Raw genomic sequence first — 25,445 nt, forward strand, 5'->3', positions numbered from 1 at the left:
TTTTTCCAGGCCAGACGTGCTCAGGGCAGAAATGCTTTGGACATTTCTCGCCTGCGTCGGGAGGAGCAGCTTAAATCGTTGGCTCCAAAACCAGGTTGTTGCCAGCTCAGAGACTGAGGCTTAAATTCAAGTTGATGTTTTGATGCGACAGAGTCGCTTTTAATCCTCTCTGAATCCACTACGCAGGGACAGACAGAGGAAAGGGACGTTAGCTCACCGCGAAGGACGGTAAACGAGGCGACCCGAGTGGCACGGTACTGCAGGAGAGGCTCAGCACAGAACCAGTAAGGATTTTCCTGATAAATTATTATTAAGCAGGGGGTAACGATACAGGCTGTTGCAATGCACCACAGCAGAGGGGTTCGCTACCTCGGAGGAGGCTGCTGCCTGGGGGGGTGCAGAATTCAAACCGTTCCCTTAGGCTTGTCCTGACAAGCCCAGAGACCTGAGCTTTGCTTTGCTTTTAGTTTTGCGTTGCGTTGCGTTGCTTTGCTTTGCCTTTTGAGAGGGATTTGCAGCAGCAGCAGCCTGGGCTCTGGGAATGGCAGGGATTCCCAGCCTTGCCCTGGGAGATTGGCCCCATCGGCTGAGCTCTCCTCGCTGGCTCTGCTCAGCCCTCGGCTGCAAGGGCTCCCCAGGGCCCCGTTACCTGAACCAGCCCCTCTCCGGGGGTCTCCTCCTGCCATGCTTTGAGCACAGCAGCCAGGGAAGGGCTCGCCGAGCCTTGGTGGGCCTGCGGTTGATGGTGGTCGGGAGCTTGGAGCAGCAGGAGGGAGCTTTGTCTCAGCCGATCAGCAAAAGCAGCTCAGACACTGCCCAGCCTTTCTCCCCCCAGCCTCTCCGCAAGCCTGCGACCTCTCAGGGCGCTTGTCCCCCAGGCTCGGTTCAACAGGGACGAGACGGAGCTTGAGTGCAACGCTGGGCTGGTGCTTGCACCCGGGGACGATGCCAGCCCCGACGTAGCTGAGGCCAGGGGGCAAGGAGAGGGGTGACAGGGCTGCAGGAGAAGTCCTGCCCCAACAGCCCGTGTCTCGTGGCTGCCCTCGGCTCATCAGGGCTTTCCAGGTGGAAATGCCTTTCTCAACACCAAATCAAAGCTCTTTCCAGCAAGGGTGGGAGCAGCTGAGGCCGGGCACTGCCTGTGTCCGAGCTGGCAGAAGCGGGCACCCTGCTCGGTTTCTTCTCTCCCCAAATCTTCCATCACCTATTAAAGCCCAGAGCTGCGCTGCTCCTTCCCCGGGGCCGGGACGGACCCCATGGAGCTCCTGCCCCAGCAGTGCCGCGGCCGGAGGCAGTATCTCTGCAGCCTCGTGTGCATTTGCTCCTTGCCCCTGATTAAATAAACATCCCGGGGGTTATCAGGAGCTGCTGAAAGAGCTGAGTCAACATTAATTAGTAACTGAAAAGATTGGTTGGAAAGGGAATGATGGGAGAAAAATACACAGGCTTTTGTTTGCCTACTGCAGTGAAAGTGCAGAGGGTTCCCGCTCGCTCTCCCTCCTTCCCGCTCACCTCTGGCCCCTGGTCCTCGTCCACAGAGGTGGCACCTGCCCCATCCTGAGCCACCATGCCTTGGGACTCCCCGGGTCTGCTCCCAGCCTCGCTGACATTGAGAAAGCTGAAATCCCGAGAGCAAGTCCTCCAAAACGGTGACATTTTGGGCAAGCATAGGCCCAGGGCTTTTCCCTTTGCCCTCACAGCGCTGCTGCCTTGTTCCCTCTCGTCAGGGTTTTTGTCTTGCCGAGACCAGACTGGGAAACGGCCTCCCCTTGAGAGGGAGGCTGGGAGCTTTAATACCATGAGGTTCGCTACGAAATAAGTGTGGCAGGACCTCAAAACTGGTTCCTGGCTCTGGCCTGCTGTCCCCCCTGCTCTCTGAACCGGTGCCCAACCCGCACCCTGTTTGGGAAGGTGCTGGCAGCCAAGGCACGGCCAGCGGCTCTCGGAGCTGCCTGCATGTCTGGGGAGCCCTGTCGCCCCCCAAATGCACCCAGCTTGGCACGGGCTGCAGGGGATGCTGGATGGGAGAGCGTCTCTGACCCTTTCCCCTCTGCTCTGACCTTGGCCTGTTTGTTTTCTCCCTCCGGGGCAGGCTGAGCAAACAGTGGATGCCGGGGCCCCGGCCACAGCCGTGCTCCAGCCCGCACAGTCGCAGGAGGGCTGCGCTCCCGGCCGCCCAGGATGAGGCTGCTCTTCCCTGTCCTCCTGCTGGCCCTGCTCGCCACCACCCGTGCTGCTGAAGGTGAGCCGGAGCCGGCCAGCCCCGCACCGGGGCCCTCCCGCCTGCAGCCAGGGTGGGGATGGAGCGAGCGTGGCTCCTGGGCTGATGGAGGGGCTGGGGAGCCCGGGCAGGGTGAGGAGGGGTCCAGGTGGTGGTGGCCATGGCCACTGGCCACGTTGGCTACACCTCGCAGCGTGGGAAGAAGGCAAGCAGGCAGCACACTGGTATCAGCGGTGCCCGGGCAAGTCCCTGGCCATCCTACAGCTGGACTGCCAGCGTGGAGCTGGGACCTTGCCACAGCCTGGTCCGTGGCTCCCGTCCCACTGGGACCTGAGTGGGAGCAGGAGAGGTGCCGCTGTAGCCCCGGGGATGGGGGTACCCATGGAGAGGTGGGGTCCCCCCATCTGGGCCGTGCCCGTGTTTGCTTTCACCCCTGGGGCCGGGCTGGGGCTGGGGGGGAGGCGCCGACCCTGCTGCCCACCCCGCATTACTCCTCCCGCGCTGACCGTCGGCTCTTGCAGACTCCTGCGTGGGCCGCTGCGATGATGGCTTCGACGCGCAGCGCAAGTGCCAGTGCGACACCCTCTGCGTGTACTACCAGAGCTGCTGCAGCGACTACTCCACTGTCTGCAAAGCCAAAGGTACTGGCCCCATGGCCCCATGGCCACCCTCCCAGCCGGGGCAGGGTCTGCCGGGGTGGCTGTGGGTGCCTGACACCGTGGGGGCTCGGAGGGGTCCGTGCTGGGTCAGCCCTGCACCCTGTGTCTGCAGGGCAAAGTCAGTGCCAGGAATGGGTGCTCAGGGTGCTGCAGCACCGGGGGTTTTCGGCAGCTGGCTCACTGCCGCCCGCGGCGCGGGACCCCGGGGGTCCGTGCGAATACGTATTGCCTGGGAGCAAGCGGCTCCCGCACCCAGACCCCGTGGGAGATGCCCGGGGCTCCCTGGGACCAACGTGCTCCCTCCCGCAGTGACCCGGGGAGACGTGTTCGCCTTGCCGGAGGACGACTACCTTGACTACAACCTCACTGTTGACTTCAGCACGGTAAAGGCCACCGAGGCAGCCCCCACAGAACTGCCCGTGCCCCTGTTGCCGGTGCAGCCCACGCTGGAGAACCCCGAGGAGACGCTGACGGAGGTGCCCGTGGAAGAGGTGCCCACTACCACGCTGGATGAGTTCGGGGAGCAGGACCCCGTGGAAGAGCCCGAGGAGCTGTGCAGCAGGAAACCTTTTGACGCCTTCACCGATCTGAAGAACGGTTCCCTTTATGCTTTCCGAGGTACCTTGGGGACCTTTCCCAGGCACGTGGGACACACTGCTGCACCGTCACCCCATGCCGGCTGCTGCGGTCCCTCCTGCCGCTCCCACCTCCCCTCTCTCCCCAGGGAAGTACTTCTATGAGCTGGACGAGACGAGCGTGCGGCCCGGCTACCCCAAGCTCATCAGTGACGTCTGGGGCATCGAGGGCCCCATCGACGCAGCCTTCACCCGCATCAACTGCCAGGGCAAGACTTACCTGTTCAAGGTGGGCAGGAGCCTGGCTGCAGGGCTGCGGGTGCTCCTGGGGCGGCCGGCATGGGTCCCCAACCCCCCCTGTCCCCACCCTGGCACCCTCCACACATGCACGCACACAGTGGCTGCCAGATATCCCCGAATCCCTGTGGCTGTCCGGGGCCCCAGGCAGCCACAGCCTCACCACGGGGCTTCCCAGCATCCGCTCGCTCCCCGTGGCAGACCCGCACCTGGGGGATGCTGCAGCCAGCCCCCTGACCCCCCCTCATCCCACGCCCCACAGGGCAGCCAGTACTGGCGCTTTGACGACGGAGCCCTGGACCCCGGGTACCCACGCAACATCTCCGAAGGCTTCGAAGGCATCCCGAACAGCATCGACGCGGCCTTCGCCCTCCCCGCGCACAGCTACCACGGCAATGAGAGAGTCTATTTCTTCAAGGGTAAGGGGTGCAGCCCCCCCAGTCCCGGGCAGGGCCTGGCACCAGCGGCCGTGGGCAGGACGCGGAGTCCGGGCACCCCACTGCCTCTCGCTGCCGCTCCCCCTGGAGCGCACGTTCCCCGCTAATGCCCTGTGTATTCTTTTCCTAACGCCCTGCGCGTCCTCTCCTAGACAAGCACTACTGGTCCTACGACTTCGCCCACCAGCCCACGCAGGCCGACTGTGAGAAGTCCTCCCCCTCGGCCGTGTTCAACCACTACGCCTTCATGAACCGCGACAGCTGGGAGGATGTCTTCCAGATCCTCTTCGGTGGCAGGATAAGTAAGGGCTGGGCCAGCGCCGGGGGAAAGGGCCGGCGGGTGCCAATATGGCCCACGCCGATGGGGTGCGAGGGGTGCAGGCACCCAGGGCGGAGGGTGCGATGCCTGGGAGCGCAGGCAGGCTGGATGAGCCGCCGTGCCGGGCAGGAGCCCGGGCTTGTGCACAGGAACCCCCAGGCCATGGCTGCATCTCCCACAGCATCCCAAATCCCCCCCCTCTGTAGCCCTTGTGCCCCGCGCTACCGAGCCCGTCACCAGCCACCTCGCACCACAGCGTCGTTGCTGGGGACTGTTTATTCCCACTGGAGCCGGAGATGCCGTAGGAAAACCCCAGCCCTGGGCAAGGGAAATGAAAGATGGAGAGGAGGAGAGGGGGGCTCAGCAGCACAGGGCTGATCCCAGCCAAGGCGAGGGCAAGGGGCTGCTCCCGGCTCTGCCTGGCCCGCGTCCCCGTCACGCATCCCATCCAGGCTGGGACCCTTTGGAGCATCCCCCCGGGTCTCGGAGCAGGTGCTGGGGGCTGTCTGTGGGGCTGGGCTCAGCTCACCCCCATACGTTGCTGCCCCTCTAACTCGCCCTCCGCCTCTTTGCCAGCCGGGGCGAGCAGCCCACGGTACATCAGCTCGGACTGGCGCGGGGTGCCCAGCCAGCTGGACGCTGCCATGGCCGGCAGGATCTACGTGGCCTCCCATCAGCCTCGGAGGAGGAAGTCTCGCCGCCAGCGCAAGAGGTACAAGAGCCACCGGTCACTGAATTTGGGTTTCTGGAGCTGGCTGCAAAATGACTCTGACTCTGCGGGCATTGAAAGCGACTGGCTGTCAGGCTCCCGGTGCGAGACCCTCCAGAGCGTCTACTTCTTTGTAGGAGGTGAGTCAGGGGCGGCGGGATCTGGGAGAGATGCGGGACCAGGACCCCCCCCGGGGCTGGTCTCTAGGGGGAGGTCTCCTCTCGCTCTGCGATGTCCCCGAGCTCCAGGACACGGTGGGAAGGCGCCCAGGGCTGGCAGCAAGGGCTGGTAGCTCCCCGCAGCTCTGCCCCACGGGCGGTCCTGACAGCCATCTCCCCTTCCTCGCAGACAAGTACTACCGCGTCAACCTGCGTACCAAGCGCGTGGACCTGGTGCAGCCCCGCTACCCGCGCTCCATCGCCCAGTACTGGCTGAACTGCCCGCAGCCTGGGGAGGAGAGCACCTGAGAGGGGCCCCCCCGGAGCCACCCTGCAGCACAGCCCCTAGCTAGACAGAAATAAACCGAGTGCCGTGCAGGCTGGAGAGCCCTGTCTGTCCGTCTGTCCATCCACCCCAGGGTCTGCGCAGTCCCTGTAGTCCGAGATTCCCCGTGCCCCCGAGGGCTGTGGTTGTCCCCCCAGGTATAATAACCGTGCGTGGGCTGTGCCAGATCCCCGCTGCTGGCCCCGTCCGTGGCATGGCTGTGGCTGCGGCTGCTCAGATCTGGTCCGCCAGCCAGTCCGGTGCCTCTTCCCACTGGAGGAGAGGGACGGTGCCGGCGGCTGCCAGCCGGGAGCCAGCGGGGTCAGGTCTCCAGTGTCCCCGCATCAGGTCCACAGCCCCATGTGTGAGTGGCTGGGCGCGGAACGGGTGCCCAAACCCGAGGGACCCCATCCGAGGCACCGCCCAGTGTCACCCCAGCCGCCCTGCTCACCTCTCGGCTCCGGCAATCCCGGCCACGGTGGTGCCGAAGGGATGACCCGTCCCTCGGGACTGGGACAGCACTCGGGGCCTGGCAGCTCCCGGGGGAGCGGGTGCCGCTGCGACAAGCTCTTGCTCCTGCCCCGGCTCCTGCCGTGAGGACACGTGAACAAACCCTGCCTCGCTGCCCTGCCACCTCCCTGTAACCCCAAGGGGCTTCCTGAGCTGCAGGTGATGCCCAGGGGGGTGGCCTCAGGCCCCAGCGCTCCCCGCTTCCCCTGCTGCGGCCGGGGGTGCCCGGGGAGCTGATGGGAGCCGGGCAGAGCCACGTCCTCCTGGCCCGGTGGCAGGATGCCGGCGCTTCCCTCGGCGGGGACCGGCTGCGACACAGAGGGCCCTGGCAGCGCCTGGGGGGTGAGCAGAGCAGTCAGGCTGCTGTGTCGTGCTGTGCCACCCCCCTCCAAAGAGACCCCCGGGGGGCCGTACCTGGGACATGATGGCATCGGCCAGCGCAGGGCAGCACTGGGGGCAGCCGGGGCGGCCGGAGGCGGGAGGCAGCTTCTGCAAGAGGGGACAGCAGCAGTGGGTGGATTGGGCATCCTCACCCTGCCGTGGGCACAGCCTCGCATGAGGATGCCCGTGGACCCCAGGGTCCCCCACGCTCACCAGCGGCCGGGGGCCGGAGGCGGGTGTCGTGCCGGGCTGCCAGAGCCTCGTGGGGTGGCCAGGGGGGACACGGAGGGTGCGGGCACTCCGGAGCAGGGGCTGGCTGTCACAGGAGCTGCGGGTGGCTCTGCAGGATGGGCCAGCTGGGACGTCACTGCTGGGGTCTGGGGACAGCCGGGGCTGCCTGGGGAGCAGCGAGGGAGCAGGGCAGGGCATTGGCAGCCTCCGGCGAACCTCCGAGCCCTGCCCGGCCCTAGGAGAGGCTGGCTGACACAGGGCGCTGCCCAGCTGGGGACTCTGGCTGCCCTGCCGGCCCCTTGAGCCCCTGCTCGTGGGTCCTGCGTGTGCCCCCCATACCTCAGCTGCTCGTTCTCCACCACGAAGTCCCGCAGGAGGCCGTAGAGGCTGGGCCAGGCTGGGGCTCCCTCCGACGGGAGCTGCCCTTCGAGAGGGGAGCGACGCAGCCCTGTGGGGCCATACCTGCCTCCCCAGCCTGGCCATGCCCCTGCCCTCGGGGGGGTCCCTGGGACCTCCATGCTGCTCGTCGGCACCCTGGGCAGGCACAGCTGCTGGCGCAGGGAGAGGTTTTCCAGCTGCAGGGCACGGATTTCTTCCTCCAAGGTTTGCAGCAACTTCTCCCGGGACACCTGGGAGCACAAGGGGGTGGCTCGGGGGGGTCCCTGCAGTGGGGCAGAGCACCCTGCCCACAGCCCCTGCCTGCTATACCCTGTTGGCCAGGGGCCTGGTGGTGACCCTCCGGGCCCGGCTGGCATAGTGCAGCGTGCTCAACGTCTCCGAGAGGCAGTGCGAGGACGGGGAGATGCAGGCGACCTGTCGATGAGGAAGAGCCGCAGGTGAGCTGCCAGCCAGGGGGTCACCCGTCCCCCTCCAGCCTTCCCCTCCATGGCATTGAGACCCCAGCCCCCTGCGGCTTCGTGCACCCCTGCCCAGCCGCCTCTGTGCACGTACCATCAGGGTGATGCCCGAGCCGCCCAGGGAGCGGGCCAGCAGCCGGGTGAGCTTGCTGTCCCGGTAGGGAATGTGCGTCCGCTTCCCTCGGGGTTTGGCCAACAGAGAGATGCAGTGTCCTGCCGGAGGATGAGCCACAGAGGGTGCAACAGGGCTCTGACAGGGACCAGCAGCTTGTGCTCCCATGGAGGGGGTCCCCCGACTCTTACCCAGTGCCAGGAGGCTGCGGTTGATGTTGTTTGCCTCCACGGAGAGCTCCCCGCTGGAGCCGGTCTCCTTCACCCGCTCGCTGCCGGCCAGGTCCACGAAGCACAGCGTGCCCTGCTTGCTGGGGCAGGCGCTGGGCTGGGGGACCCGCATTGCGGGGGGTGATGCTCTGGCCCCCCTCACCCCTTCCCCGTGGCCCACAGCAGTGTCCCAACCCTTGGGTCTGGGATATGGCTCCCTGCTGCTCGCCCCAGCCCCACCAACGCATCCTTGGGGAGGAGGACGTGATCCCCCACCATGGGGATGTTTGCACCCCCACAAAGAGCCCCGGCCCCCCCCAAGCCCGGAGCAGGATGTGCTCACAGCCTGGCTGCGGACATGGATGGTCAGAAGAGCGTGGCTGCGGCTCGAGTGCCTGTTGAGGGCGTGCGCTGAGGTCCGTCGCCTCTGGGATCCTGCCGGGGGGGGATTGAGAGCTGCAGGGGGGCACAATGCCCCACGCCCCAGCACAGCACCCACTGCCCACCCCCTGCCAGACACAAGCCTGCCTGGACTCTGTGGCAAGACGGGGAGCTGCCCCTCTTGGCTGCCATGGAAGCCCCACCAGTCCCAGGGACAGCTCTGTGGGGGGCTGAGAACCCCCACACCGGGTCCGGCACCCCCCCGAACATGCCCCTGCATGGCCCCAGCCCTGTGCCCGTGGCTCAGCACCTTGCAGGAGCAGGTCAGAGATGGCCTCCAGGCTCTCAAAGTCCACGCTGAGCTGGTTCTCCACGTAGAAGCCATGGGTTTTGCTCCACCGCAGGGGCAGGGGGCATGGCGGCCCTGGGCTCAGCAGGTCCCGGACCTGGGGGGTACGGAGGAGAAGCGGAGGGTACGGGCAGCGGGGGAGAGGGGGCACGGGGTGCCAGCAGGGCCTGGCTGGGCGGCCAGGCGGGCGCTTACCTGCTCGTTGTAGATCTCCAGGTAGGAGGCACTGAGAGCCAGGTCAGAGCCGCGGCTCCGGCTCTGCTCCAGGAGGCAGGCGAAGGACCTCTGCATCAGCCCCAGCAACCCTGGGGCCGCCGGCCGGGTCTCGCTCTGCGGAGACGTCGGGAGGGCGAGCAGTCACGTCACTTCAGCACCCACCAGCTCCCACCACCCCAGCGCCCACGACCGGGTGAGAAGAGCCCGTCCCACCGTCAGGATTGGGTCAGGCGGGGGGGGATGGTGGTGTACCTGGGCGAGGGGTCCCATCAGGGTGTAGGTCTTCCCCGAGCCTGTCTGCCCGAAGGCAAAGACGGTGCAGGAGAAGCTGGGGAAGATGCTGAGCCTCAGGCATGGCCCCAGGTGGTGGCACAGGGATGCCACCTCCCGGCATGGCCCCGGCAACGCAGACCCGCCAGCGGGGCCTGGACGGGTGCAGCGCAGCAGGCACGGGGTGAGCGGGAGGGTTGGGGTCCGCGGGGGGCTCCCCGGGACTCACCCGTCTATCGCCAGCTCTACCAGCTGCCTCATCCCGCTGCCTTCGAACACGGCCTCCTGCGAGGCTTCCGCGTCGAACACGGCGCTGAACCCGAAGGTGGCATCGTGCCTGGCCGTGCTCACCTGGGTGCGGGGACGGCAGCAGCTCAGGGGGTGCCACAGCCCCCCCCCGTCCCCCGGACCTCAGTGAGGAGGTGGCACTTACGTGGACGGTGCCGTCGCCGAGGCTGTGCACAACCCGCCGGTCACCTCGCCGCGTCTCCGTGCAGGTCAGTGGACGGACCCTAATGGCGGGGGGATTGGGGACACAGAGGTGTCACCGCATGGGGACCCTGGGGAGCCCCGCTGTGCCCTTGTCCCGGGCAGGAGCGATGCTGGTCCCCACCGCGTCCCCAAGCCCTTCGCGTCCCCCCCCTTACCTCAGCACCACTCTCAGGCGCGTCTCTCTACCCACCACAGGGCCCTTCCGCTCCTCTCCGGGGCTCCTTTGGGGAACAGAGGGCAGCGGGGCGGTGGGTGCCCCCCAGCTGGGGGATCTGCCTGCGGGCACCCCAGGGCTCGCGCTGTGCTCGCGCCGTCCTCCCGTCCCCACTGTGCCCTGGGGCCTGGCAGGGGACAGAGTGCAACCTCCTCCCCATGTCCCCGCAGAGGGACTGCCCTGTGTCCCCCCCCCAGCCTTTCTGGGGTGCCAGCCCCCCGCCGGCTGCCCAGGCGGCCGGGAAGGGCCGGTGGCGGTCGCTGCCCAGGCCTTGCCTGCTCCAGGACAGGGTGGCCCCCGTCCCCTCCGGCTCCCCCCCGTCCCCTCCGGCTCCCCCCCGACTTACGGTCTCTCCTGGCCCCGTGGGAGCATTTTGGGCCGTGTGCCCGGCCGGGGCTCCCAGCCCCGCTCCCCCTCCGGCTCCATTCACCCCCCCAGCACCCCTCGCTCGGGGTGCCCGCAGCGCCCGGCTGGTCCCGGCAGGAGCCACCGCCAGCCGGCCCGGGCTGCCCCGCACAACAGGTACCACCGCTCCGGTTAAACATTGACCGGTGCCAGCCCCGCGGGAGAGCGGCCGGCACGGCGGGGGGCGAGGCGGGGGAGGGGGGGGGCAGGCGGTGGCACCTCGGTCCTGGGAGCCGGGGAGGGGGTGCAGGGGGCCCCGGGCTCCTCCTGTACCTGCTGGGGGTCCCCGACCCACCGGCACCGGACCCCCCGAGCCCCCTCTGAGCCCTGGGTTCCTCACGGACCCACCGTGCCCCGACGGCGGCGGGGGCGGGGGGGAAGACCAGTACGGGCGGCGGGTGGGGTTACTGGTCCCCGGGGTGTTGGGGGAGACCGTCCCGGAGGCAGCCGGGGCTGTCGGGGCGCGTGGAGCGGGGACCGGCCCCGGGAGCCGCCGGGGAAGGGCTGGGGGGGGGCAGCACCGCCCGCTCGGGGCGGTCCCAGCCCGCCGGGGGGGGTCCGGGGGGGGATAAAAGCCGGGGCGGCGGCGGCGGGGCCGGGGGAGCCGGGCAGGATGAGCGCGGCCCCGGACACCTCCCGCGCCCCCCAGCCGCTGCTCCGCTTCCCCGACGGGGCGGGCGGGCCGGCGGCGGGGGGGGGCCGCGCCCCGGGGCCGTGCCCCTGCCCCTGCCCGGGGGGGCCGCGGAAGCGGCGGCGGACCACCTTCAGCCGGGGGCAGCTCTCGGAGCTGGAGCGGGCCTTCGCCGCCGTGCCCTACCCGGACATCGCCACCCGGGAGCGCCTGGCCGAGCTCACCCAGCTGCCCGAGGCCAAGATCCAGGTGAGCCCGGCCGGGACCCCTCCGCTCCCTCCCGGGGCCGGGACCCCCCCTCCTCCGCGGGGCCGCCCCGTCGGGCTGCCGCCGGTGTCTCATCTCACGGTTCCCCCCTCCCCCGCCCGGCCCAGGTCTGGTTCCAGAACCGCCGCGCCCGCAGGATCCGCAGCGCCAAACCGGAGCCGCCGCCGCTGCCACCGCCCGGGGAGCGGGGTCCCCCCGCGGCACCCCCCGACGGCACCGCCCCGGGCCCGGCCCCCGCGCTGCCTCCACCGGGAGCCCGCAGCCCCGCTCGGGGCCTCCCCACCTCGCTGGGCTCCATCTCCGACCTCATCTACAGCGCGGCCATCACCAACCTGGGCGAGCCGTAGCCGTGGTGGGGACCCCCTCGGCACCGGGGATCCCCCCGGCACCGACGCCCCCCGGCTTAATGTCACGATTTCATTAGGGTGTGGAATTACTGCCGGTCCCGAAGGTCCCGAGGATGTCATCCAATATCCTAAATGCCGGTGCGGCCGTGGCGGGGCCGGCTCCCCGTCAGCCCCCTAATACCGACTAATCTTTTGGAAAAAATACCTTAATCTGAGGCCGTATCCGCAGATGATTGTGGCACGGCCGCCCCTAATCCGCAGGCACGTTCGCAGGTGCCGGCACATCTCCCCGTATCAGATATTAAAGCGTGTTTGCAGAGGGGCTTAGATGCCATCAGAGCATTAATCACCGTGTCCGGCCCTGGCAGGCTGCCCGCCCGGCGGTGCCAGCCTCGGCACCCCTTCCCCACCGCGGGGCCGTGGGTGCACCGAGCTGGCTCCGCTCTCTGCTCCGTGGCACCCGAGAAGCCCCCGGGCTCTGTGTTGAGGTGCGTCCCCTCCCTACCCACAGAAGCTGGGCGCCCTTTGGCAGGGGAGGCAGAGAGCCACACGCCCCTCGCTGCCCCGTCTGCCTGCGGGGGCCCTGCCGCACCCCGCGGCACGGGCGGGCAGCTACGGCTCGTGCGGCAGCCCCCGCGTGAGGACACCGAGCTGCTGCCCCAGCGTGGCTGCGCCGCACGCCCTTGCCCTCCTGAACTGATCTGCGTGGAGGGGAAAAGTGCTCGCCCCCAAACACGAGCTGGGTCGGGTGCTGCCACGCGGGTCACAAGGGAGTAACGCTCTCCCGAAAGCGGGCGAGGGAGCAGGCAGGAGCAGCGAGGGCAGGCAAAGGGAGGTTTTGGCAGGAGACGGAGCGGGATCCAGGATGCAGAGGGAGAGAGAAGATTCACGGTGCTCTGCGGTGTCTTTTAGATGTCAGGTCGGTGTTCCGCGTAGCAACAGACATCTCCCGTCAGGCAGGAAGAAGGCTGCAATCACGCAACGTTATTTATTTCCAGAATAAAAGAACAGCAACTTCACAGGAGAATGGGAACAGCGGGAGCTAACGCCCCTCTCTGTGCTGGGGTGGTGAGAGTCCACGGCCGTTCCCTCTTCTGTTCTGCAGCTGCGGGATTTTTAATCCATGATTCATTTCAGGAACGTTAAGGAGCGGGAAGCAAAGGACGAGGCCTGAGGAATGCAGCAGTCCTCCCGGTAGCAGGAGCAGGTACAAACAGATGGCAGAAGATAAACCTGCCCCAAATTAATGACTCCTGGGGAGGGCAAAAGCCTCCAGCACGAGGGCCGCAGTTCACGGGGACGCGTGCGATTATAGTTTCCCAAGGTCCCCTTCAAGGGTCCGCACCATTACATACAGCTCGGCCAAGCCAACCACCGAGGCCACAATTACCGCTGACAGGACGCGCTGAGGACGCAAAAAGAGAGATAAGCGACCCTGCGCGTGCCTCGAGCCGCTGCCCGCGCTGGGGAGCGCGTCTGCCGCTCCTGCCAGGCCGGCACAGAGCGTGCCGCAAGCGGGCTCCAAGGCCACGGGCTCACTCACCGCCGCGGTCTCCACGAAGACGTACTGGCTGCCCAGGTACGTGCAGGCGAAGGCGGCCACCACGGTGACAATGAAGTTGAATATGGTGATGACGACGGCTTTAACAGAGCGAACTGGAGAGAAGGGGGAAAGACGAGTGGTTTTAGGTAAGGCTTGGAGAGTAGGGCTGGGGACAAGCTGTAATCCTGCTAACGGAGCCTGCCTGTGGCTGCCTCAGCTGGGCTACAGGAATACTCGAGGATTCACATGCTTTATGCCTCCAGAAATATTTATAAGAACGACCAACAGGCTGCTCCTTTACTCAGGGAATGTTTTTGTGCATTAAAACCTTCCGGTGAGATACTCGGAGAGGGAAGGGCCGTCTGATGTCAACAGCTAGCGATGCAGCGGTTCCCGTGACTGACCTGTAGGCAACTGCCCGGCACCAGCAGGACAGGCAGCCACTCACCTTGCCTCCCAAATTCGGCCAATGTCCCGTTCACCTCCTAAAAGAAAGGATTAAAACAACTTGTGATCGGTTGTATTTTAATGTTAACTGCATAATAAACGCAACGCCAGTGCCCTGTCCTGTCTCTAAGACTGAGAAGTTCAGAGAGCTGCCGGGGGGCCCTGGCAGCGGTCGGGCAGGCTGCAGGGGAGCAGCAGTTCCACAGGGCCCGGGTTTCTCTGGGTTTATGTTTGCGGTCCAATTCAAGGATGTTGAGAAGGGATCATTTCTAATCAAAGCACTTCTCAGAGTGTGAGCGTTTTCTTGCACATGGGTTCTCTGCTGCAGGTTTGTCTCATAGAGACGCTGAAGGGTCTCACCTCGTCACCAGTGTTCGTGCAGCTGGCAAGAACTAAACGTTGTAAAGCTCTGCACGCTCTTTGTCAAATCAGACATGGTTACATGATTTCAAACACCAGATACTGGGGGGGAGGCAGGGAAGAACGTGATGAGTACACGGATATGGGAATACTCCTCTGCTTCTCCGCTGTTTGAAAGGAACATTGCTGTCACTACTACCCAGCTCTGCTAAAACCACTCGGGTTCATAGAGGAAGTGGCTAAGTTTGACAGAGAGCAAAGCAGATCTTCCCACAAGAGTTGACGCAACAGGAGGATATGTGCAGGGACTTAAATGCACAGGGACACCAGCGTGGAGGAGGGATAGGCAGGACGGGATCACGAGGAATGTCAGCAGGAAGGGACGCTGGCTTGTCTGAACGGTCACCGTGCCAAAAGATCTCACCTCTTCTTTGGAAAGAACGAGTGCCCAAGTATTACTCTGTTTTTTCAGCTTTTACCTTGACATGAATGATCTCATTTTAAAACTATGATGAAAATGTAACCCTTCAGAAAAAGGCAGCACAGATGCTCCCAGTAAAACATTTACCGTAGGCGCTCAGTCTCCCAGACCAAACCCTTTGGCACAGCGAGCTGTTCCCAAACGTCAGTATCTCTTCTATTTCACCACCCTGGTCACCCTGTCCCACCTCTGCCCTCAACACCGTATCTGTTGTCCCTGTGCATTGACAGCGTGCGCTCCTCAAGTCCCTGCCCACATTCCCTCCGTACTGCACTCGCTCTATGGGGAAAATTTCCTTTGCTATCTGTCAGGTTGCTAACGGCCACGCTTTCGAGGAAGGAATCCTGACAGCAGGAGATGCAGTAGGCCCCTCACCTGGCCCGTGATGTTGCGCGTCATCCGCCGGTACTCCTCGTTGGCCAGCTTGGCCTTTATCCGCTCCAGCCGGGCCACCAGCTCCGGGTTCTGGGGAAGGGAAGGGCAGAGCCGCTGTGAGGGCCGGGGGCAGCCGCCGTCTCCCGCGGCCCGTGCCCGGCCCTCACCTACCCGCGGCGGTACCGGCACCTCGGGCAGGTCGATCTCGCTGCCTTCCAGGAGCTCGTGTAGGTACAGCGGGGACCCTGCGGGGGGGGGGGGGACGGGACGGTTAACGGCGGCCCGGCCCGTCGCGGCCCGTCGCGCCAGGGGCGGCGCGGCCTACCTGCCTCCCGCAGCGCGGCATGCAGCCTCCGCAGCAGGCTGAAGGGCACCACGGCGCCTTCGGAGGCCAGTGCCGCCTCCAGCTCGGCCCGCAGGCCGGCGGGCAGCCCCGCCAGCTCGCCGCCCTCCACCGCCCGCCGCAGCCGCGGCCCGGCCCGCACCGCCGACGCCATCTTGCCCGGCCGCCGTCGCCTAGGCGACGCGGAGCGCCATAGAGCGCGGCGGCGGGCTAGAGCGGCGCTGCCCGCCCCGCGGGGGCCGCCGGGAAGCGGAGGGGGCGGAGGCGGGCGCGCGGTGCATTGTGGGCTGGCGGCGGGGTCGGCCCGGCCGCGGGATGTCGGGCTGCGCGGCGCGGCGGTACGTGGCGGCGGCGCTGAGCCGGTGCCGGGCCCGCGGGGTGCCGCTCTGGGAGCCGCCCCCGGCCCGCGGGCTGCGGCCCCTGGGCGCCGGGGGAGCCGCGGCCCTCCCGCTGCTGCTGCTGCCGCGGCGGCACCTCTCGTCGCGGTGAGGCCTGTGGGGGCGGGTGTGTGGTGGTGGTGGGGGGAGCCGGGCCCGGGGGGTGGTTTAGGGGTGTTGGGGTGAGGGTGGGGGGTGTGGAGGGGCTGTCGGGGGGGCAGGCGGTGGGGGGCTGCGAGGGGGTGGGGAGGTGGGGTTAGGGGCTCTGAGGGGGTGCTTGGGGGGGGTGTTGGGTCGTTGGGGGGAGACTGGGGGGGAGTTGGGGGGCTGTGGGGATGGCTGGGGCAGGGATAGGGGAGAGGGGGGATTGGGCTAAAGGGGCAACTGGGCAGGGGGGTGCCCAGGGCAGTTGGGAGAGGGGAGACTGGCGAAGGGGTGGGGGGCAGGGAAGGGGGGGTGACTGGGTAGCCTAGTGCGTAGTGGGGCTCTTGTGGGGAGGTACGAGGCGGGGGGCTGTGCCTGGCCAGCGCCTGGGGCTCGGGTGCTGTGTGCCCCCTGGCACGGGGCCTGGTTCAGCCCCTGTGCACCCACCCAACTGCCTCTCTGCTCCTAGAAACCGTCCAGAGGGCAAAGTCCTGGAGACCGTGGGGGTGTTTGAGGCACCGAAGCAGCACGGCAAATACGAGACGGGTCAGGTAAGCGGTTCTGGGGAGCAGAGCTGACTCTCCAGGCTTGTTCCACAGAGATCGGGTAGCCAAGTGATTTACTTGTAAGGAGGCTGCTGCCTTGTAGCAGAAGGCCAGAAGTTCCACAGTTCACTGCTCCTTGTCTCTGCTGTGTCTGCAGTTTGTCAGTCATCTGACAGTAGCAAGTTGATAAGAATCTGCAGCATGACAGAACTGTTCCTACAATGGTATTTGCTCCGCTGGCTTTATTTAAGGGTTTTCTCCCTCTAGGAGCAAAAGAGACAATCACTGAATTTGAGAAATAGCAACTAAACTTGTCAGTTCTGTGCTTATGACTCACAGATCTGTTTCTGCGTTCCTGAGCGGTCTGTCCCATGCTTGTCTCCTTTCTGCACTTCTGCCATTGTATTGCTTTATTACTGGTTTAGTCGTTCGCTTTTATGGGATAGAGATGACATGAATTTCTTCTCTCATCCCAGACTGTTTATGTTCCCTCTTTGTTTCTGCTCTGGGTTCACACAGTGGCGATTCTCCCTGTATTTCACTCCCGTGCATTCATATTCTTTGTAAACGTTTCTAGTTTTACCTCAGTTAACAGATTTTTTAAAAATACTATCAGAAAAGGGGTTTTGGCTTCATGTTTTCTGTTGTATCTTAGTTGATTAAAGCCTCTTGTGTATTCAAATGCAATTATTTGTTTCTTTCAGCTATTTCTTCACAGTGTGTTTGGCTATCGAGGAATAGTCCTGTTTCCCTGGCAAGCCAGGCTTTATGATCGAGATGTGGCTTCTCCTGTCACAGAAAAGTAAGGATTTGTTCTGGTTTATATCTTGTTGTACTGTTACATTTACATTTTGTAGTGAGTTTCCTGGTTGGGGTAAACAAGTCTTTTTAAGGAGGACAATGGTATGGGTCTGTTTTGCATGAATGTAAACTACAAGAGTGCTTAAAGAAGAGACGTTGCATGAGTATTAATTTTGTGTTAATGAGAGACAGGATGGAAGTATGAAGGATGAGAGTGTGTGTGAAGGAAATAAATAAAAAAAATAACCAAAACCAAAACAACTGAAAAAAACCCCCCACAAGAAAAAAACCCCAACAAACCATGCTCCTGGCATTCTTTGTTATAAAAAAACCCTTTGTGTTACTTTTTGAGTTAGGTCTAGGCTCCTCTGTTAAAATTGCAGGCTGCTGCTTCTGTAGATTGCCAGTGAGCTGGATTTGTCAGCTGCCTCCCCAGTTTCAACCCACTAGGCCAAGTTCATCTTTCTTGTGGACTGAGTCACTGTTCGCTTCTCTCCCCTCTTCCATCCATTTCCCCCCTGGCCTGTGTTGGAGGTGTGCCGGGCGAGTGTGCATTTGGAGTCGGGAAGGAATGAGGAGTAAGCAGAGAAAGAATCGAGGGCAGTAGAAATACCCACCCCAAACAGGAGACTGGACCGAGCAGGAAGAACTTCTGAGTCGTCTGAAAAAAGAGCTGTTGTGCCTGTGACAAACACTGTTGATTGTCATCGTGGCTCATCTATCGTTGTGTGGGTGGCTGACATGAGTTTAATTTGGATGGAACTGAATGATTACAGACTGTGAAACGTATTTAAAAAAAAAAAAATCATTGTTTATGAATGTGCTTGGTCCTGGTAACAACAGTTTGCTGCCATGCTGTGCTTGAGCTCAGTGCTCTGCTTCTCTTTTTAGAAGCGAGAACGCGGCAGGCCATGGTTCCAAAGAGGTCAAGGGCAAAACGCATACTTACTATCAGGTGCTAATAGATGCCCGGGATTGTCCACATATAGTAAGTAACCAGTAATCTTGGTATTGAAACTCAAATATCTTCTCCTATATGAATGCTTTAGATGGACAGGCACTGAAAGAAAATGGCTATGATGGCCAACTTGGTTGTTTAGAATTTTAGGACAAATTTGTTCTTCAAGTCATATTTTCCCTGAGAAAGATAATCTGGAACATCATATGACTGTTTTCTGGATCGTGTTTCCCCTTTCCAACCTCACTTCCTCATGCTGTTGGCATTCCTACTCTTTTGCATACAGGTCATTATGAGCGTGCGTTGCAGCACTGAAAGTGCTCCTCACTTGTTTGAGTGGAGAATTAGTCTAGAGGAATTAAAAGGAGAGATGTTCCGAGGTCAACTGGTTAAATAAAATAAAGGTTACACGCTTTAGAAATCACAATAGTAAACTGAAACGTGGCTGGAAACTGGCCCACAACAATCCACACAGAAAGACATAAACCTCCCTTTTTTCCAGTCCCAGAGATCACAGACGGAAGCAGTGACGTTCCTGGCAAATCACGATGACAGCAGAGCCCTCTATGCCATACCAGGTGGGTAAAATGCACCTGTAACCTCTGTGGAGATGTGGATTATCATGAGGTGAGGTCAGAAGAGTCACCAACAGCCAAGTCCTGCCAGTGAAGCAGCAGTTCCTGCAGGATATTCCTGTAATGGATCTGTCTGTGGGTTAGGGCCATGCTAGAAAGAACAGAATGACTAAAGTACATGAAGCTCTTTTGGATAGATGGAAGTTGAGCAGCCTCTGATCAGACACAAGCATACCTACTTTGAGCTCTTAAGACATAGATCCCACACACATACCCTGTTGCGTATGGGCTATTCTACTTTATTACCAGGACAGCTAGATCTCTTCTTGTCCTGTGCATTTCCTGCCCAAAGTCCTTTTGTGACAGTGCAGTCACTTCCCAGGCAGTGTTTCTTTATCAGAGAAATCATTCTATGGAGAAATCTCGCAGAAGAATGCTGCCAAGGGTTATTACTGGCCTGTTTCTTCCATTCTTGCATGCAATTTTGTCTGCTGCTGCCCAAATCCTTTTCTTAACATCTCAGTAGTGTGATCCATTTCTCTGTCAGGAGACTTCTGAGCTGTTCTTCGCTGGGGAAGTTCAATGGCTTTTGGGGTTTCTTTTTCAGGTTTAGACTATGTAAGCCATGAAGATATCCTTCCCTACAGCTCCACTGATCAAGTGCCCATCCAGCACGAGCTCTTTGAGAGGTTTCTCATGTACGACCAAACAAAAGGTAATTTCTGGCTTCAGAGGGAAATCTTCAGAGCCAGATACTTGAGGTATTCTATGGCAAGTATCCAGAACCCATCATCTTGGCTACAGTGTAAAAATCTTGGTCTGGTTTGGGGTTTGTTACAGTGAAGCCTCCTTTAAATAATTTTTGTAACTATGTGAAAGGAGTTGCTTTGAGGGGAAAGGGCTCTGGTTATGGCATGGCTCTCCTCATAAACTCTGATCTTTCCCTCCCCACAGTTCCACCTTTTGTAGCAAGGGATACACTGTGTGCATGGCAGGAGAAGAACCATCCCTGGCTAGAGCTCTCCGATGTGCACCGAGAAACCACGGAGAACATCCGCGTCACAGTCATCCCTTTCTATATGGGCATGAGGGTAGGTCTGTGATCCGATTAACTTGCATGTTTTTTCTAAGAACAGTTTACTGACCGAAGGTACCTTCTGCTTACTGGAGAAATGACTTTTTAATCGCAGTTGGAATTTCATTGTCATTATGTTTAGCAGAGGTACGAACATGAAACTGTTTTGTCATACATTTTTGGAGAACAGCAACTTAGCTTTTGCTTGTTATTTGTAGGATGGGAAATAACACTGTTCTGTAGAACAGTACAGTGTAGCAAGATACTGAGGAAGATTTTTAGGAAGGCTTGCGAAGTGGTCCTTTACTGCCTCAGTCACAGATGGGTGTGTGCGTAATGGGTGCCACCCATTGCCATCTGCCCTGTAATGACAGACATGTCTGTTATCCTGCCCAGGGGTGAGGTGCTGTGGGTGTCTACCCCTGTTTCCTGGCCTAACGTGGGTTAGAGGGTTTGGCTAAAGCCTTCTGGATTTGGCTGATAATGATGTGCTCTTTATAGTGCAAGAACTTCATGTGGACTATCCAAAATAACGAGGCTCCAATAGGCTTCTGAGTGGGAGGGCTGGGAATTACCGCAGCAGTTTGATTTCCAAGTCCAGACAAGCACAGCTGCCGGGGAGCCTGCGCCATAGCAGGTGGATGTTTTGGTGTGGAATTGCAGCTTCTGTGGAGCCCAACTGATGTTTGTCCTAACCTTGTCAGAAAAACAGGTGCCCGAAGGCAAGGAAACGGGTGTTTCTAGATCAGTAGAAAGTGCGTAATTAACATGGAGATCAACCCTCCGTAGTCACGAGATCCTTGCAAATCTCCCACCTCATGATTACATGTCTAGAGCAGAGCCAGTGCCAGGCGGTAACTGATGGACTGCTTCGGAGAGCAGCTGTCTTTGTGTTCATGTGAGTTGTCTGCGTCAGTCTGGCATGGAGCGAGAGCCCCTGTGCTGACAGCTGAAGAGGTTTTGGCGCTGAGCGTCGAAGGGCAGCTGCTAAAGTCTTCTGTTTCTCTTGACAGGAAGCCCAGAATTCCCATGTCTACTGGGTAAGTGCCTTTTGTTTCACGAAGCAGCTAAAGGGAAGGAGTTTATTTGCTGTGGCATCATTGCTGTGTGATAAGCTCTGAGGGAGAGTAGCCCTTGCCTGGCAACTGTTTCCCAGTATCAGCTATGGGTTATCAACTGTTTGCAGCTCATTCCAGTTCTTGATAACAGTCTTTTTTTCTGTCCAGTGGCGCTACTGTATTCGCTTGGAGAACCTTGACAGCGAAGTGGTACAACTCCGAGAACGGCACTGGAGGATATTTAGCTTGTCGGGCACGTTGGAAACGGTCAGGGGCCGTGGCGTTGTAGGAAGGGTAGGTATTGTGTAGCTTCTTCAGGGAAGCGCAGCCCTTTTCTGGGGTCCTCTTGCTTGGATTGACTTGCCAGTAAATTGCTTAGTGGGCAGCGGAAATAGATGGAATAGGAAATTGGTAATGAAAAAAAAGAAATCGCATGAGCTTTTCATCTGTTGTTAGTATGCATGAACTGAAACTTCACACTGAATATTAGAGAATGATCCTAAATGACTGGTAATGGGAAAACTGGAATGCTACGTTATTCTGGCTCTACTCACTGGGCGAGTTGTTTGCTGTGTAATTGGTAGCGATGCTCAGGTGTGGATCTCTCTGTTTTTCTTCTCGCTACGTAAATTTCCTGTTGATGCCTGTCTGTGGAGAGATCTTAAGTCCGTTGCTGATGCAGAGTGGTCTCTTGTCTTCTCAGGAGCCAGTTTTATCCAAAGAACAGCCGGCATTTCAGTACAGCAGTCACGTCTCCCTGCAGGCATCCAGTGGTCACATGTGGTAAGAAGCACTTATTACTGCGGTAGTGGTTTAGATATAGGACCCCACAGCGCTGAGCTGGGACGCAGTTTGCAGTCTGGAGTTATGGATGAAAGGTGGGTGGAAGTGGACCGGATGTATTTGATAGTTAAAATTTTTATGAGCTTCTCTGTAGCAGTATCCCAGTTAGCGATAAGAAGATCTGTTGATTCTCTGCACCAAGAGAGGTTCCAGGCTAATTTATCTTCCTCCTGCTCTGGGCTGTGCTATATTGGATTTGAAAAGACATGAAGCTGTTCTCTGTCATCATCTGCTATACTCAATTTCTGTCCTTTCAGTTCTTGGTGCAAGAGGCAGGGCTTCATGCTGGTGTTTCCCTAGGCAGCAGGGATGTGTGCACTGGTATCCTCTCTCTCTTTGGAGAGGACTGGGCTTTGATTCTGTCCCTGAGTGAAGCTGTGCAGTTCTGTGTCCACAAGGAATTGGCACGTGGGGTTACTCCCAGTTTAGGCCAGATAAGGCCTTCAGTCTAACTGGTGTTCAAGTCCCTCCTTCTGTAAGTGCAGGTAGGAAAGTGCTCAGCTGAGTTGTTCTTTTCCAGTGCTGTAGGGTTAAAGCAGTTTCCCTCTGTTTTGCATTTCAGCTGGGTTAGCGCATTTAGTGTCATCTCTGTGTGGACGAGAAATGCACAGCCACCTCTTGCCTTCTGTATGACAGTCTTTCTGGCTTGCATTTTTTAAGTGGATCTGTTTCAGAGTTAAGCTGCCTTTGAACTGCCTTTGAGTTGGGAAAAGCAAGCGAGCAGCTCTTTGCCTATAGGATACACCCTTGTTTGCCATGTTAAGCACTTTGATTTACCTGAATGCATGCCCTGGGGAGTAAAACCAGCTTGTTTAGTAGTTTTTCCCTCTCTGCATGCATTCTGAAGAGAAAGAGACAAAGGTTCTGTAGCTCAGAAGCTGCTCAGCTTGACTTCTGGTGTTCAGTTGTGTCCTCTCTGTCATGAGAACCTGTTAGTTTATCTCCACGATCCTCTTGTCCATGTCGTGTTCTGCAGTACAGTCGTCCTGTAGTTCAGGGCAGTAGACAAATTCTTTGTTTGTACAAGGACAGGCAGATTCAGTTCTGAAATGCCCTTTCTGAAATGCAAAGCAGAAGCTATTCCAAATTACATCTGTGATGGGATTTCATATTGTCACAGACTTCTTACCCACTGGAGCTTCTGCCGAGAAATACGAATCTGAATTTACGTGCGATCAGTTTGTAAAAATAGCTCAGATGGTTCAGTCTCCTGTGGGGTGGGAGTTAAGTAAACACTGCCGCAGATGCGTGGAGTGCGCTTACCTCCTGGAGGCTCCAATCATGACATCTTTATTCAGGAAATGTATGTTAGAGATGTGATGTAAACCGCCCAGGAGTCTTCCAATAAATGAGTCATCTTGGCAGGCAGATGTCCTTGCTGCTGAACCGATGTACTTGCTGCTGGACCAGCCTTGCAAATGCAGCCCCAGAGTCCCTGCGCAGGATATGGAAGAGCTCATGTCTTACCTTCTTGCTGATGATTCCTAGCTGTGTTTCTCCCTGGCCTCAGCGTGATCTCTGCCATTATTTTGCAGGGGTACTTTTCGATTTGAGAGGCCTGATGGCTCCCACTTTGATGTCCGAATCCCACCCTTTTCTCTGGAAAGCAACAAAGATGAGAAGACCCCCCCCTCCGGCCTTCACTGGTAGAGCAGACCGAGTGCTGAGACCCACAGAGACCTGTGTGTGTTGTAGACCTTTGCCTCCCCATTATGCTGCAGCCAAGAACACGGAGCTTTTAAACATTTTAAACCATTTTTGTTTTAACTGTTGTCTAACGGGGAGGCTTTTTTGAACTTTAATACTGGCTCTCTCAGGCTGCTTGTAAACATAAGCTGTGCTACAGTTAACCTTTCCCTTTGTGGCAGCTGCTGGGGTTGGAGCTGGGGGACGTAGATCTGTGCTGCGTCAGAAGACTGGCCCCCTCAGCAGGCCTGGACCCTTTCCAATGTGTTGTGAATTCTCTGCAATGTGAGGTTTCTCTAATAAACTGGCCCTTCCAGTTGCAACCAGTCTTCCTTTATAAACCAAGGCCTAGGCTTTGTATCCAGCCTGCCCCGGCTTGTTGCTCCCCCCTCGCCCACGTGCAAAGCCATGTCAGCCCTTTCTTCTTGCCTCTTCAGAAGGCAGCAGTGAGAAAGTTTTAGGGAGCAGGAATGTGAGCTCAGCCTTCCTGCAATGCAGCTGCTTTCTGGGATTTAGCCAATGTGTGGCAGAGCAGCCTGTGAGCTCCACTCCTCGTTGCATAGCTTGTCTGGGCTGTGCGCTGGAGCGATGCGAAGCCTGTTTTGTCGGAGAAGAGAGTGCAGAGGGGGGAAGGCGGGTTGGCAGGTGGTGCTGAGCGGGCTGCCACGGTGTCTTGTGTGCGCAGAGCACCGGGCGGTGTGTCGTGATTGTACAGGATAGCTGAAGGGGAGCCCTCCCCCTGCAAAGGCTTGCCTTGCTGCAGGGATGTGCGTCCCAACTGCTGGAGGATACTTCCCTGCTCACGCTGCGGCTGTAACCGTATTTCCTTGGTAGTTTCTGCTTTGGCAGGAAGAGCTTGTTTTAACCTGCTGTGCTGTCAGCCACAGTGAGGTGGTGCTTGGTTTTCTGCTCCTAGGCTTGCTCGGCTTGGCGGGTTGTGATTTCTGGTAGTCTGTGTAGAGGGCCCTGCAGAACCGTGTGGGTCAGCGAAATACCTGTAAGCTTACGACGTATGGATTTGTGGGAACTTTGCTTTTACATGTGAAGGGCCCGGTCCCCAGTGCAAATCAGGCGTTAAGCTCTTTTACAAGCCAGAGTGGCTGTCAGCAGCTCTGAGGATTACAGAGATCTGGAGAGACATCAGCCTCCGTGGTGGGTCCCTTCTGGCTGTCTCTGGGTTTCCGAGGCCAGACTTACGGGCGACTCGCAGGGGCAGAGGTAGCTGGCTTTGTGATGGGAACCCTAGGCAGAAAGTTTCAAATCTTTCTCCTTTCCCTGGTCCTGCTTAAATGACAAGGTATAAGTAACTTGCAGGACTGTGTCGTTTTTCTTGATTCAGAAGTATCCTAGTTATCCCCTCTTCCCCCGAGTCCTCTCTGAGCAGCCTGGCTCTGCAAGGCAGTGCTGTGGACAAACAGCCTTTGGAAATGACAGTGGGAGAGACTCGCATGCAGCCCTGAAGCCAGTGGATACCTGTATAGAAAGACTTTAATTACTACTGCTTAAACAGTGTTTATCTGCCACCAGTCTCTTAATTGTATGTCTTCCTTCCTGTCAGGTAGGACTTGCTATCTACATTGCTTTTAGAGTTGAAAGGTTTAGACAGCCAGCCTGCTTTTAGGGGTAGAAGAGGATCCGTAAAGAACAGCCCACAGCTGACAACCCCGCGTTGCCACTGTCACGCTGATTTATTCGCAGGAGGAGAAGGGGGGGGTGACACCTCGTGTTCAGAGGAAGCAGGAACCTATAGGAACCTGCTTTTTCCCTCCTATGCAATTGCTCACTTGGATCGGAGTAGCAGCCGCCCTGGCTCTCCCTTGGGTTACCGACTTTCAGCTTTACTGGCAATTGCAACACCACTGTAAACGTTTAACCCTGTCGCTCACCTACGCGTGTTTCTGGGGTGCTGTGGACCTAACGCTTCCCATAACAAGCAGAGAGAGTTTATATTCCCAAGTGGCGGCATGGTCCTGGGAGCAGGGGCTCTGCCAGCGCCGGGCAGAGCGGCTTTTGCAGTGTGTTTGGTGTGACGTGCCACCGGGGCAGGCTACGGCTGGGCCCAGAATGCACATTCTTGGCTGGAAAATGATTGGCAAGAGTGGTAGGAATGTTTTTTCTGCTCGATCGGTGTGCGGAGGCGGGCAGAGCCGGGCCTGCCCCGGGACCTGCCTGCCATGCTGAGGGGCCTGCGGCTCGGGGTGGGTGCTTCCTCCACTGCTTCTTCCCACAGGAGCGTTTCCAGAGGGTTGGCGAACCCTCTCT

General features: G+C 59.7%; 5 protein-coding genes across 9 annotated transcripts; 3 read left to right on the forward strand and 2 right to left on the reverse strand.

Annotated features, from left to right (window-relative positions):
- Positions 1–19: 19 nt before the first annotated feature.
- Positions 20–5,738, forward strand: VTN (vitronectin). The gene is made up of 10 exons (XM_075518369.1): positions 20–94; positions 187–284; positions 2,093–2,242; positions 2,743–2,862; positions 3,190–3,498; positions 3,605–3,744; positions 4,015–4,171; positions 4,342–4,491; positions 5,085–5,357; positions 5,566–5,738. The coding sequence occupies exons 3-10, from the start codon at positions 2,182–2,184 to the stop codon at positions 5,682–5,684; spliced, it is 1,329 nt and encodes a 442-aa protein (XP_075374484.1). The 5' UTR covers positions 20–94; positions 187–284; positions 2,093–2,181; the 3' UTR covers positions 5,685–5,738.
- Positions 5,739–5,848: 110 nt separating this feature from the next.
- KIF12 (kinesin family member 12) lies at positions 5,849–10,348 on the reverse strand. Its single transcript, XM_075517762.1, is given in 18 exon segments — positions 5,849–5,999; positions 6,152–6,288; positions 6,403–6,545; positions 6,625–6,699; positions 6,805–6,988; positions 7,162–7,451; positions 7,531–7,635; positions 7,774–7,892; positions 7,983–8,118; positions 8,344–8,435; positions 8,692–8,827; positions 8,926–9,060; positions 9,199–9,274; positions 9,446–9,567; positions 9,650–9,728; positions 9,864–9,967; positions 9,969–10,197; positions 10,269–10,348. Coding segments are annotated over 18 exon segments (2,307 nt in total). The 3' UTR covers positions 5,849–5,934.
- A 592-nt stretch (positions 10,349–10,940) lies between these two features.
- Positions 10,941–11,824, forward strand: SEBOX (SEBOX homeobox). The gene is made up of 2 exons (XM_075518379.1): positions 10,941–11,207; positions 11,333–11,824. Exons 1-2 carry the CDS (start codon positions 10,941–10,943, stop codon positions 11,570–11,572), a joined length of 507 nt encoding a protein of 168 aa, XP_075374494.1. The 3' UTR covers positions 11,573–11,824.
- Positions 11,825–12,535: 711 nt separating this feature from the next.
- VMA12 (vacuolar ATPase assembly factor VMA12) lies at positions 12,536–15,367 on the reverse strand. 3 transcript variants are annotated; one of them, XM_075518378.1, is made up of 6 exons: positions 15,104–15,363; positions 14,950–15,023; positions 14,779–14,868; positions 13,520–13,600; positions 13,116–13,228; positions 12,536–12,977 (listed from the first exon to the last, which is right to left on the reverse strand). In XM_075518378.1, the coding sequence occupies exons 1-6, from the start codon at positions 15,273–15,275 to the stop codon at positions 12,959–12,961; spliced, it is 549 nt and encodes a 182-aa protein (XP_075374493.1). In that variant the 5' UTR covers positions 15,276–15,363; the 3' UTR covers positions 12,536–12,958. The 3 variants fall into 3 exon arrangements, with proteins under 3 accessions (XP_075374493.1, XP_075374492.1, XP_075374491.1); XM_075518377.1 differs by having other exon boundaries at positions 13,564–13,600; positions 15,104–15,356; XM_075518376.1 differs by having other exon boundaries at positions 12,536–13,228; positions 13,564–13,600; positions 15,104–15,367.
- An 18-nt stretch (positions 15,368–15,385) lies between these two features.
- POLDIP2 (DNA polymerase delta interacting protein 2) lies at positions 15,386–23,506 on the forward strand. 3 transcript variants are annotated; one of them, XM_075518371.1, is made up of 11 exons: positions 15,386–15,606; positions 16,112–16,193; positions 16,892–16,989; positions 17,880–17,976; positions 18,449–18,524; positions 19,129–19,236; positions 19,476–19,612; positions 20,610–20,636; positions 20,823–20,948; positions 21,358–21,437; positions 21,755–23,023. In XM_075518371.1, the coding sequence occupies exons 1-11, from the start codon at positions 15,437–15,439 to the stop codon at positions 21,795–21,797; spliced, it is 1,044 nt and encodes a 347-aa protein (XP_075374486.1). In that variant the 5' UTR covers positions 15,386–15,436; the 3' UTR covers positions 21,798–23,023. The 3 variants fall into 3 exon arrangements, with proteins under 3 accessions (XP_075374486.1, XP_075374485.1, XP_075374488.1); XM_075518370.1 differs by lacking the exon at positions 21,755–23,023 and adding an exon at positions 23,033–23,506 and having other exon boundaries at positions 15,387–15,606; XM_075518373.1 differs by lacking the exon at positions 21,755–23,023 and adding an exon at positions 23,033–23,506 and having other exon boundaries at positions 15,421–15,459.
- Positions 23,507–25,445: the final 1,939 nt, after the last annotated feature.

Source organism: Mycteria americana, chromosome 15, assembly GCF_035582795.1.
Source record: "Mycteria americana isolate JAX WOST 10 ecotype Jacksonville Zoo and Gardens chromosome 15, USCA_MyAme_1.0, whole genome shotgun sequence".
Taxonomy (NCBI): Eukaryota; Metazoa; Chordata; class Aves; order Ciconiiformes; family Ciconiidae; genus Mycteria; species Mycteria americana.

Bases quoted from the DNA above. Each gene is read 5' to 3' on its own strand.
- VTN (XM_075518369.1), top strand. From the start codon at position 2,182: ATGAGGCTGCTCTTCCCTGTCCTCCTGCTGGCCCTGCTCGCCACCACC. The intron at 2,243-2,742 runs GTGAGCCGGAGC...CGGCTCTTGCAG, and splicing joins CACCACCCGTGCTGCTGAAG to ACTCCTGCGTGGGCCGCTGC. The intron at 2,863-3,189 runs GTACTGGCCCCA...TCCCTCCCGCAG, and splicing joins CACTGTCTGCAAAGCCAAAG to TGACCCGGGGAGACGTGTTC.
- SEBOX (XM_075518379.1), top strand. From the start codon at position 10,941: ATGAGCGCGGCCCCGGACACCTCCCGCGCCCCCCAGCCGCTGCTCCGC. The intron at 11,208-11,332 runs GTGAGCCCGGCC...CGCCCGGCCCAG, and splicing joins TGCCCGAGGCCAAGATCCAG to GTCTGGTTCCAGAACCGCCG.
- VMA12 (XM_075518376.1), bottom strand. From the start codon at position 15,275: ATGGCGTCGGCGGTGCGGGCCGGGCCGCGGCTGCGGCGGGCGGTGGAG. The intron at 15,024-15,103 runs GTAGGCCGCGCC...CCCCCCCCGCAG, and splicing joins TGCCGCGCTGCGGGAGGCAG to GGTCCCCGCTGTACCTACAC. The intron at 13,229-13,563 runs GTGAGTGGCTGC...CCTTCTCTCCAG, and splicing joins GGCCGAATTTGGGAGGCAAG to TTCGCTCTGTTAAAGCCGTC.
- POLDIP2 (XM_075518370.1), top strand. From the start codon at position 15,437: ATGTCGGGCTGCGCGGCGCGGCGGTACGTGGCGGCGGCGCTGAGCCGG. The intron at 15,607-16,111 runs GTGAGGCCTGTG...CTCTGCTCCTAG, and splicing joins CGGCGGCACCTCTCGTCGCG to AAACCGTCCAGAGGGCAAAG. The intron at 21,438-23,032 runs GTAAGAAGCACT...ATTATTTTGCAG, and splicing joins GCATCCAGTGGTCACATGTG to GGGTACTTTTCGATTTGAGA.